The sequence below is a fragment of the Salvelinus namaycush genome, chromosome 20, assembly GCF_016432855.1.
Source record: "Salvelinus namaycush isolate Seneca chromosome 20, SaNama_1.0, whole genome shotgun sequence".
Taxonomy (NCBI): domain Eukaryota; kingdom Metazoa; phylum Chordata; class Actinopteri; order Salmoniformes; family Salmonidae; genus Salvelinus; species Salvelinus namaycush.
Window position 1 is genome coordinate 45489697 of NC_052326.1, and position 12365 is coordinate 45502061.

At 42.3% G+C, this 12365-nt stretch overlaps 1 protein-coding gene across 3 annotated transcripts in view; it reads left to right on the forward strand.

Moving 5' to 3' along the window:
- Positions 1–12365, forward strand: part of LOC120065408 (vitamin D3 receptor B-like) — a 98291-nt gene that overhangs the window by 51451 nt on the left and 34475 nt on the right. For all 3 annotated transcript variants that reach the window (XM_039016396.1, XM_039016397.1, XM_039016398.1), the window contains exons 3-6: positions 950–1097; positions 8612–8742; positions 10824–11020; positions 11944–12043. In XM_039016396.1, coding sequence (XP_038872324.1) covers positions 950–1097; positions 8612–8742; positions 10824–11020; positions 11944–12043 — 576 coding nt within the window. The remainder of the gene's footprint in view (positions 1–949; positions 1098–8611; positions 8743–10823; positions 11021–11943; positions 12044–12365) is intronic.

The following is a 12365-nucleotide window of genomic DNA, read 5'->3' on the forward strand; positions in this document are numbered from 1 at the left end:
TAATCCACCGGAGGTCATAGGACAGATCACATTCTGACTAATCCATCTAAGGTCATTGGACAGATCACATTCTGACTAATCCATCTGAGGTCATTGGACAGATCACATTCTGACTAATCCACCGAAGGTCATAGAACAGATCACATTCTGACTAATCCACCGGAGGTCATAGGACAGATCACATTCTGACTAATCCACCGGAGGTCATAGGACAGATCACATTCTGTCTAATCCATCGGAGGTCATAGGACAGATCACATACTGTCTAATCCACCGGAGGTCATAGGACAGATCACATACTGACTAATCCACCGGAGGTCATAGGACAGATCACATTCTGACTAATCCACCGGAGGTCATAGGACCGATCATATATTCACTAATCCATTTGAGGTCATAGGACAGATCCCATTCTGACTAATCCACCGGAGGTCATAGGACAGATCACATTCTGACTAATCCATCTAAGGTCATTGGACAGATCCCATTCTGACTAATCCATCTAAGGTCATAGGACAGATCACATTCTGACTAATCCATCTAAGGTCATTGGACAGATCACATTCTGACTAATCCATCTGAGGTCATAGGACAGATCACATTCTGACTAATCCACCGAAGGTCATAGAACAGATCACATACTGACTAATCCACCGGAGGTCATAGGACAGATCACATTCTGTCTAATCCATCTGAGGTCATAGGACAGATCACATTCTGTCTAATCCATCTGAGGTCATAGGACAGATCACATACTGTCTAATCCACCGGAGGTCATAGGACAGATCACATACTGTCTAATCCACCGGAGGTCATAGAACAGATCACATACTGACTAATCCACCGGAGGTCATAGGACAGATCACATACTGACTAATCCCACTGTGTGCTTTTCAGGTCAATGGTCACAAATGTTCATTTTTCTCTCTTTCCCTCTCTTTCTCTGTAGTGATGGAAAATACGGCTGTGAGTACCTCCACTCTGGCCAATGAAGAGTTTGACAGAAACGTACCGCGGATCTGCGGTGTGTGCGGGGACAAGGCCACCGGTTTCCACTTCAATGCCATGACCTGCGAGGGCTGCAAGGGTTTCTTCAGGTACGGACACACCACACACCACACACACACACACACACACACACACACACACACACACACACACACACACTCCTGGCAACAACAAGCCATTTTGTTGTGGGTATACACAGCCTTATCTCGCTCTCGCTTTTTCTTTCCCTACCCCTCCCTCCCTCCCTCCCTCCCACACACACACACACACACACACACACACAGAAAGCTACTTTACGCCCAGTCGTCCACGCTTACATAAGAGCACGCACAAACATACTGTGTCATACTATGCATGCTTGTTCAAGCGCCCAGACATGCATACATTTACAGTTCATCACACACTGAAGTACACACACTCAAGTACATACACGTACTGTACACTCAATTATTTAAAGTAAGATGCACCAAATGACCTCTCCTCTATGTGTGTGAATGTGTGCATGTCTGTTTTCCTGCATGGGTACATTTTACCACAGCTCATGTGTAACACCTCTTCTCAGAGTAGAGCAGGCAGGCCCGTTGCCCTAGCGACTCCAGACTCCACACAGACACAGCTTGTAAACATGCTGCTGGAGAGCCATTAATGTTCTTCCTTCAGACAAGCCTGCGTCAACACAGTTCATGTATAAAGACAAAGAGTGAAAAATAAGTATTCTTTCCATACTTAGTGGGGCAAAAAAGTATTTAGTCAGCCACCAATTGTGCAAGTTCTCCCACTTAAAAAGATGAGGCCTGTAATTTTCATCATAGGTACACTTCAACTATGACAGACAAAATGAGAAAAACAATTCCAGAAAATCACATTGTAGGATTTTTAATGAATTTATTTGCAAATTATGGTGGAAAATAAGTATTTGGTCACCTACAAACAAGCAAGATTTCTGGCTCTCACAGACCTGTAACTTCTTCTTTAAGAGGCTCCTCTGTCCTCCACTCGTTACCTGTATTAATGGCACCTGTTTGAACTTGTTATCAGTATAAAAGACACTTGTCCACAACTCCAAACAGTCCCACTCCAAACTCCACTATGGCCAAGACCAAAGAGCTGTCAAAGGACACCAGAAACAAAATTGTAGACCTGCACCAGGCTGGGAAGACTGAATCTGCAATAGGTAAGCAGCTTGGTTTGAAGAAATTAACTGTGGGAGCAATTATTAGGAAATGGAAGACATACAAGACCACTGATAATCCCCCTCGATCTGGGGCTCCATGCAAGATCTCACCCCGTGGGGTCAAAATGATCACAAGAACGGTGAGCAAAAATCCCAGAACCACACGGGGGGACCTAGTGAATGACCTGCAGAGAGCTGGGACCAAAGTAACAAAGCCTACCATCAGTAACACACTACGCCGCCAGGGACTCAAATCCTGCAGTGCCAGACGTGTCCCCCTGCTTAAGCCAGTACATGTCCAGGCCCGTCTGAAGTTTGCTAGAGAGCATTTGGATGATCCAGAAGAAGATTGGGAGAATGTCATATGGTCAGATGAAACCAAAATAGAACTTTTTGGTAACTCAACTCGTCGTGTTTGGAGGACAAAGAATGCTGAGTTGCATCCAAAGAACACCATAACTACTGTGAAGCATGGGGGTGGAAACATCATGCTTTGGGGCTGTTTTTCTGCAAAGGGACCAGGACGACTGAGCCGTGTAAAGGAAAGAATGAATGGGGCCATGTATCGGGAGATTTTGAGTGAAAACCTCCTTCCATCAGCAAGGGCATTGAAGATAAAACGTGGCTGGGTCTTTCAGCATGACAATGATCCCAAACACACCACCCGGGCAACGAAGGAGTGGCTTCGTAAGAAGCATTTCAAGGTCCTGGAGTGGCCTAGCCAGTCTCCAGATCTCAACCCCATAGAAAATCTTTGGAGGGAGTTGAAAGTCCGTGTTGCCCAGCAACAGCCCCAAAACATCACTGCTCTAGAGGAGATCTGCATGGAGGAATGGGCCAAAATACCAGCAACAGGGTGTGAAAACCTTGTGAAGACTTACAGAAAACGTTTGACCTCTGTCATTGCCAACAAAGGGTATATAACAAAGTATTGAGAAACTTTTGTTACTGACCAAATACTTATTTTCCACCATAATTTGCAAATATATTCATAAAAAATCCTACAATGTGATTTTCTGGATTTTTTCCCCCTCATTTTGTTTGTCATAGTTGAAGTGTACCTATGATGAAAATTACAGGCCTCATCTTTTTAAGTGGGAGAACTTGCACAATTGGTGGCTGACTAAATACTTTTTTGCCCCACTGTATGTCCCAGCAACCCTTGGCTTACACTTTGTTTTCAGGCAGGTGTGTGTGTGCGCGTGTTTACAGATGTAGGATATTAATTTGATCACCCTATTGCAGGAGAATGTTCCTACAATGCAGGAAATGTAAAACGTGTGTTGTATTTGAGATTTAAAAAGGCTTCTGAACTTTTTAATTTCCACTTTGACATTTCAGACTTGATTTTCCCTTACGAAAAATGTATCAACCTCTACAAAAATGTCCATTATTTATAATCCACATAATAATTCACATTTCCTCATGCTGCAGGATTATTTTCCTGCCGTAGCGAACTGGCTCAAATTAAGATCCTACATCTGTCTGTGTGTCAGAGAAGGAGGAAGCAGATATTTCTTAACATATTTACAGTAATTACATGTGTGTGTGGGGGGGGGATATATGCGGTGGGGTGCGTGTGCATATCCGTGTGCACGTCCGTGTGTTTGTGAGCGCACGCGTTTGACTTTTTCCACATGTGGTGTTACAGCCTGAATTGAAAATGTATTACATTTAGATTTTTTGGTCGCTGGCCTCCACACCATACCCTATAATAACAAAGTGGAATTATGTTTTTTCGACATTTTGCACACAAAGCTGAAAAGTCTTCAGTCAATAAATATTCAACCCCTTTGTTATAGCAAGCCTAGATAAGTTCAGGAGTAAAAATGTGCTTAAGTTACATAAGTTGCATGGCATCACTGTGTGCAATAATAGTGTTTAACATGATTTTTGAATGACTACCTCATCTCTGTACCCCACAAATACAATTATATGTAAGGTCCCTCAGTCCAGCAGTGATTTTCAAACATAGATTCAACCACAAAGACCAGGGAGATTTTCCAATGCCTCGCAAAAAAGGGCACTTATTGGTACATGGGTAAAACATTGAATATCCCTTTGAGCTTGGAAGTTATTCATTACTCTTTGGATGGTGTATCAATACACCCAGTCACTACAAAGATACAGGCGTTCTTCCTAACTCAGTTGCCGGAGAGGAAGGAAACCGCGCAGGGATTTCACTATGAGGCCGATGGTGACTGTAAAACAGTTACAGAATGTAATGGCTATGATGGGAGCAAACTGAGAATGGATCAACAACATTGTAGTTACTCCACAATACTAATCTAAATGACAGAGTGAAAAGAAGGAATCTTGTACAGAATACAATTATTCCAAAACTTGCATCCTGTTTGCAACAAGGCACTAAAGTAATACTGCAAAAAATGGGGCAAAGCAATTAACATTTTGTCCTGAATACAAAGTGTTATGTTTGGGACTAATCCAATAAAACACATTACTGAGTACCACTCTCCATATTTGTAAGCATATTGGTGGCTGCATCATGTTTTGGGTATTTGTATGTATTAGGGATTCCCATTAGATGTTGCCAAGGCAGCAGCTACTCTCCCTGGGATCCAAGCACATTAAGTCACTTACACTACATATATATATATATATAAAAAAGATAAAACAGTATCATATAACAGTATTACACATCTACATACAGTTGAAGTCGGAAGTTTACATACACTTAGGTTGGAGTCATTAAAAGTTGTTTTTCAACCACTCCACAAATTTCTTGTTAACAAACTATAGTTTTGGCAAGTCGGTTAGGACATCTACTTTGTGCATGACACAAGTAATTTTTCCAAAAATTGTTTACAAACAGATTATTTCACTTATAATTCACTGTATCACAATTCAAGTGGGTCAGAAGTTTACATAAACTAAGTTGATGTAAACAGCGTAGAACATTCCAGAAAATTATGTCATGGCTTTAGAAGCTTCTGATAGGCTAATTGACATCATTTGAGTTAATTGGAGGTGTACCTGTGGATGTATTTCAAGGCCTACCTTCAAGCTCAGTGACTCTTTGCTTGACATCATGGGAAAATCAGAAGAAATCAGCCAAGACCTCAGAAAAAAAATTGCCGACCTCCACAACTCTGGTTCATCCTTAGGAGCAATTTCCAAACGCCCGAAGGTACCACGTTCATCTGTACAAACAATAGTATGCAAGTATAAACACCATGGGACCATGCAGCCGTCATACCGCTCAGGAAGGAGACACGTTCTTCTGTCTCCTAGAGATGAACGTACTTTGGTGCGAAAAGTGCAAATCAATCCCAGAACAACAGCAAAGGACCTTGTGAAGATGCTGGAGGAAACAGGTACAAAAGTATCTATATCCACAGTAATATAGAACATTTGTGGGCAGAACTGAAAAAGTGTGTGCGAGCAAGGAGGCCTACAAACCTGACTCAGTTGCACTAGCTCTGTCAGGAGGAATGGGCCAAAATTCACCCAACTTATTGTGGGAAGCTTGTGGAAGGCTACCCGAAACGTTTGACCCAAGTTAAACAATTTAAAGGCAATGCTACCAAATACTAATTGAGTGTATGTAAACTTCTGACCCACTGGGAATGTGATGAAAGAAATAAAAGCTGAAATAAATCATTATCTACTATTATTCTGACATTTCACATTCTTAAAATAAAGTGGTGATCCTGAATTCCTGATTCTACCTGGATTATGTTGGAGAGGCTTCCATTGAAGAACACCCTCTGTGTTCTGTTAGACAGGTAACTCTTTATCCACAATATAGCAGGGTGTGTAAAGCCATAACCTGTTTTTCCAGCAGCAGACTATGATCGATAATGTCAAAAGCCGCACTGAAGTCTAACAAATCAGCCCCCACAATCGTTTTATCAATCTCTCGGCCTATCATTAGACATTTGTGTAAGTGCTGTGCTTATTGAATATCCTTCCCTATAAGGATGCTGAAAGTCTGTCACTTTGTTTACTGTAAAATAGCATTGTATCTGGTCAAACACAATTTTTTCCAAAAGTTTACTAAGGGTTGTTAACAGGCTGATTGGTCAGCTATTTGAGCCAGTGAAGGGGGCTTTACTATTCTTAGGTAGAGGAATGACTTTAGCTTCCCTCCAGGCCTGAGGGCGAACACTTTCTAGTAGGCTTAAATTGAAGATGTGGCAATATTGTCCGCTATTATCCTCAGTAATTTTCCATTCAAGTTGTCAGACCCCGGTGGCTTGTCATTGTTGATAGGTGAAAAAATTGTCTCTTCCACACTCACTTTACAGAATTCAAAAGTACAATGCCTGTCTTTCATAATTTGGTCAGATACACTTGGATGTGTAGTGTCAGAATTTGTTGCCAATTTGTTTTTTGTTTTTTAAACATTCAATAAATGTGCAAAAATGTCAATGAATTTGCTAATATATGTGTGTGTTGCACTGATCATTGTAATGCCTTGAATATCTTTGTAGCATGACTCTCTCTCTCGCTCTTTCCCTCTGCATGCATGTGTGCATGTTTGTGCTTCTTTGAGTAGGAACCAGAGAAGAGGTGAAGGACATCAATATTTATGGAATGACACCGTGATTACACATTTTGGTCACTAACTGATTGATAGTAGTGCCGGGACGATAAACCGGAAATAACCCACACCAACCGAACAGACCACTTATCGAGCACCTTATGCTGATATTGTTAAATATAAGTAGCCTATACTAGAGAAATGTGAAGTTTTGAAATGAAATACGTCTGCTAATACAGTGGCTTGTGAAAGTTTTCACCCCCTTTGGCATTTTTCCTATTTTGTTGCCTTACAACCTGGAATTAAAATAGATTTTGGTGGGGTTTGTATCATTTGATTTACACAACATGCCTACCACTTTGAAGATTAAAAATATTTTTTATTGTGAAACAAGAAATAAGACAAAAAAAAACAGAACTTAAGTGTGCATAACTATTCACCCCCCCAAAGTCAATACTTTGTTGAACCACCTTTTGCAGCAATTACAGCTGCAAGTCTCTTGGGGTATGTCTCTATAAACTTGGCACATCTACCCACTGGAATTTTTTCCATTCTTCAAGGCAAAACTGCTCCAGCTACTTCAAGTTGGATGGGTTCCTCTGGTGTACAACAATCTTTAAGTGATACCACAGATTCTCAATTGGATTGAGGTCTGGGCTTTGACTAGGCCATTCCCCTTAAACCACTCAAGTGTTGCTTTAGCAGCATGCTTAGGGTCATTTGTCCTGCTGGAAGGTGAACCTCCACCCCAGTCTCAAATCTCTGGAAGACTGAAGCAGGTTTCCCTCAAGAATTTCCCTGTATTTAGCTCTATCCATCATTTTAGTCTCATCTGACCCGAGTACCTTCTTCCATATGTTTGGGGAGTCTCCCACATACCTTTTGGCAAACACCAAATATGTTTGCTTCTTTTTTTCTTTAAGCAATGTCTTTTTTCTGGCCACTCTTCCATAAAGCCCAGCTCTGTGGAGTGTCCAGCTTAAAGTGGTCCTATGGACAGATACTCCAATCTCCGTTGTGGAGCTTTGCAGCTCCTTCAGGGTTATCTTTGGACTCTTTGTTGCCTCCCTGATTAATGCCTGGTCCGTGAGTTTTTGTGGGCGGCCTTCTCTTGGCAGCTTTGTTGCAGTGTCATATTCTTTCCATTTTTTAAATAATGGATTTAATGGTGCTCCGTGGGATGTTCAAAGTTTCTGATATTTTTTAATAACCCAACCCTGATCTGTACTTATCCACTGTTTTGTCTCTGACCTGTTTGGAGAGCTCCTTGGTCTTCATGGTGCCACTTGCTTAGTGGTGTTGCAGACTCTGGGGCCTTTCAGAACAAGTCTATATATACTGAGATCATGTGACACTTAGATTGCACACAGGTGCACTTTATTTAACTAATTTTGTGACTTCTGAAGGTAGTTGGTTGCAACAGATCTTATTTAGTGGCTTCATAGCAAAAGGGTGAATACAAATGCAATTTTTTTTGAATTTTTGGAAACAAGTGATTTTTTTCGTTCTACTTCACCAATTTGGACTATTTTGTGTTTGTCCATTACATGTAATCCAAATAAAAATCCATTTAAATTACAGGTTGTAATGAAACAAAATAGGAAATACGCCAAGGGGGATGAATAATTTTGCAAGGCACTGTATGTGCTTGCTGTCAAATGATAGGTATAACATTTGAAGTAGGAGTTTTGAGTAACTGTGATGCACATGAATGTTATAAATGTATTGTTCTATTTGTCATTATTGTAATAATTCAGCTCAGATAGTCACAAGGAAGGTCATAGGTCATCCAGTATAACATGTGGCAAAAGGGTCACACTGCTTTCAGCACCATATTTAAGGACATTCATCACATTCCTCCATCTCTCTCTTTCTACTTCTCTCCCCCCGCCCCCACTCTCTCTCTTTCCTCTCCCCCTCTACAGACGCAGTATGAAGCGTAAGGCTAGCTTCACATGCCCCTTCAACGGCAGTTGCACCATCACCAAGGATAACCGCCGCCACTGCCAGGCCTGCCGGCTCAAACGCTGCGTGGACATCGGCATGATGAAGGAGTGTGAGTGTCCGTTCTGCACAGATGTAGGATTAGGTTCCCCTTCCCCAAATCCTAATGTCAGAAACTAAGGGGGAACAATGCAAAACTGACCTTAGATCAGTACCTAGAGGCAATGTCATTCCCACTCCTCCTTCCTACTCAACTCTTCTGTCAGAAATGCTTTTTCGTTTTGACTGTCAGAGGATAGCCTTGCAGGCTAGATCAGTCTTTCTTTAATCCTGGTCATGGGGACCCGAAGGGGTGCACATTTCATTTTTTGCCATAGCACTACACCCCTAATTTAAATAATCAACTCATCATTAAAGCTTTGACTAGTAGAATCAGGTGTTTAGTACTAATCTGGTGTGTAGACCCCTTGGTTCTAGGACCAGGATTAAGAAACACATTATTAGAGGTGTAAGATCACACATAATATGATCACGCACACACAAAGGAAAATATCATTTGACTCTGAAGAGCACTACAGGGAGAAATGTATTTTCATCCCATTGTTAGGCAACTGTTCTTAATAAGAAATGCACTAATTTCTCTCCCATGAGTGTCTGAATGATCTCTTGAATTTTGAATGATGTTTTGAACCATGGAAGATGTGTGTGTTGAGCAGAGAAAGCACTAAAGAGAGAAATGATCTTCTATCAGTCTGCTGTTAGGTAACTGTTAATGGGGTGTACTGGCACACTGATAATAACAGGAGATAATTCATCTCATGGAGGAAAATGGAATTTCAGTCAAAATAACTCCTTTGTTATTAGAAGTCAGTACGTGTCAGCTTTAAAACACAAATTAGCCTGCCAATAGCAATGACAAACACATGCACACACACACACACACACACACACACACACACACACACACACACACACACACAGAAAAAACCCACTGACCTTTGAACAAACAGGACTCGTATCACCTCACTGTCTAACCCAGGGGTCAAACATCCGGCCCGCGGGAGGGTCCAATCCGTACTGTGGGGGAGTCTAATCCCGCCCCCCGGGTGGTTTGAGTAAAAAACTAAACGAAGAGGAAACCTAACCAATTATTTGTGCGGCCCCACGGATCTCATTGAAGACCGAATGGGGCATCTGTGGCAAAATGAGTTTGACACCCCTGATCTAACCCCTCCCCCCTTCTTTTGTACCCATAGAGAGCAAGGCACACACCATATTTACCAATAGAAGCATTTGGACCCGGTCAAGACCTTCTAGGTCATTTCCCTCATAAGAATGTTTATAACATCCACCAGGAGTACTAGAGCATTCTGGGAGAGCCTGTACATTATGCTCCCTTTTGAACTTTAGACACCTGCGGATGTTTTCGCCACACTTCAAATGGACTCTGTTTTCAGTCTGTTAATAGAAGGTTTGGTTGTTCTTTTGTTTTCCCCATGAAATCCCGGTGGGTGTTTGAATTTGTATTTGAAGCAGTGAATTCCCAGAGAGGGAATTCACAGTCCTCCCAACACTGTACATGAATAGGAGCCAGTGCACTTATGCTGCTGCTGCTATGACAACAATCTGTTTTAGTGCGGAGAAGAGTGTGAGCTAATTCAGTGGCTGGAACAACAACAGGGGGAACAGAGTGGAGATAATGCTTTGTGTGTTGACGACAGGACGATGCATGTGCCGCGCAACCTAGTCACGTTGTAGAACACACGCTGGCTCGCGCTTGTGTACACACACTGACACACACACATTTAAATACGCTCACTTTATCAAACACACACACACAACTTAAATACGCTCATTTTCTCAAACACACACACACACACACACAACTTAAATATGCTCATTTTCTAAAACACACACACACTTACATATGCTAGTTCAAACACACACACAGCATCTGCATTAACCTCTCTATTTTGAGAGGTTAATGTCCCAATCATTTCAGTCTCAAATAGTCTGTGTGGTATCTGCATTTCTCTCTGTCGCACCACTTCTTTCTTTAGCGTTCCTCCCTCCTCTGAAGCCTTCTTTCTGCTAATTCAATTAAACATGTTCTCTTTCTTTAACCCCTCTCTCTCCATCTCTCTCCCTTTCTCTCTCTCCCTCTTTCTTTCTCTCTCTCTCTCTACCTCCCAGTCATTCTGACAGATGAGGAGGTGCAGCGGAAGAAAGATCTGATCCAGCGGAGGAAGGATGAGGAGGCGCAGCGAGAGGCACAAAGGGAGGCGCAGCGACCCCGGCTGAGCGAGGACCAGAGCCAGGTCATCGCCACACTGGTGGAGGCACACCACAAGACCTATGACGACTCCTACTCCGACTTCAACCGCTTCAGGGTCCGTGTCCACTCCGTTACACAAGTTCCCACTCAATAATACCAGTGTTCAGTCTGTAACACCAGTCTCCACTCCGTTACACCAACCTCCAATTTGTAACACTAGTCTCTACTCCGTTACACCAGTATACACTCTGTAACACCAGTGCAAACTCCATAACATACTCACTCCATACACTAATCTCTAATATTGTATTTAACACCAGTCTCCACTGTGTAACACCAGTCTCCACCCTGTAACACCAGTGCCAAGCTCGTAACATACTCCACTCAATCCAACTGGGCACAGGCATCAGTTCAACTTTTAGTTTCAATTTAGACTGGATTGCGTTGTCAACTAACGTGTGTGCCCTTTGTCCAATGGGATATCTGAACTTGAAGTTAAAGTATGCACTGTACATAAAGTTAGATTTAAGTTTATTGTCCTAGAACAGGAACATCTTAGCACACCTCATACATTACATACACAAACCACAAGGCAAACACAGCAGTAAACAAACAACAGTAAGAGTCAGACATGAATAGTTCCCCACACCGACACCTAAAGGAGGACACTACATACAGTTGTTCCTAATGGTGATAGGCCCTGATGTGACACTCCTCCCAAAGTGCGAAGCGCTGCATTTAATTGTCCGATCGTAATGATGTAGACTATATTGAGTACACGTGGTCCTGTATGGCTCAGTAGGGATAGCATGGCGCTTGCAACACCAGGATTCTTTTTGTAGGGGTTGATACAATTTTCATTAGGGAGAATCAAGTCTGACATTTCAAGCTTCAGAAGCTTTTTTAGTACTCAAATACACTACAAGTTTGCATTTCCGCTGTGCAGGACAATTCTTACCAACAAACAAATTAAGATCCCACATCTGTAAATGGCATATATTACTATATATATTATATTACATGTATGTTTTCCTTTAGCCTCCAGTCCGTGAAGGCCCAGTGACACGCAGTGCAAGCAGAGCTGCTTCTCTCCACTCTCTGTCTGATGCCTCATCTGACTCCTTCAGCCACTCTCCAGGTAAACCACGCTCACAAAGTGAAACCCACGTCAGTGTGCTGCTAACAGCTCCTCTTCCTCCAATGTCCCTGTCCCCTTACTAGGCTCAAAACCGGTGGTCCTCTGATCGCAAACACAGGTGACCGCCCTCCTTGACAACATACCGATAGTTGTATTATAGGAAAGGATCCAATTCGAGAGCGCCATTTCAAGCTAGCGTGGAGTGAGTGGAGTGAGTTTTATGGCACATTCTTACCTCTGTTACACACACACGCACGCACACACAGACAGACAGAAAAATTTGCAAAATGTGAGAAATTCAGAATCAAAGGGTAAAGCTGAC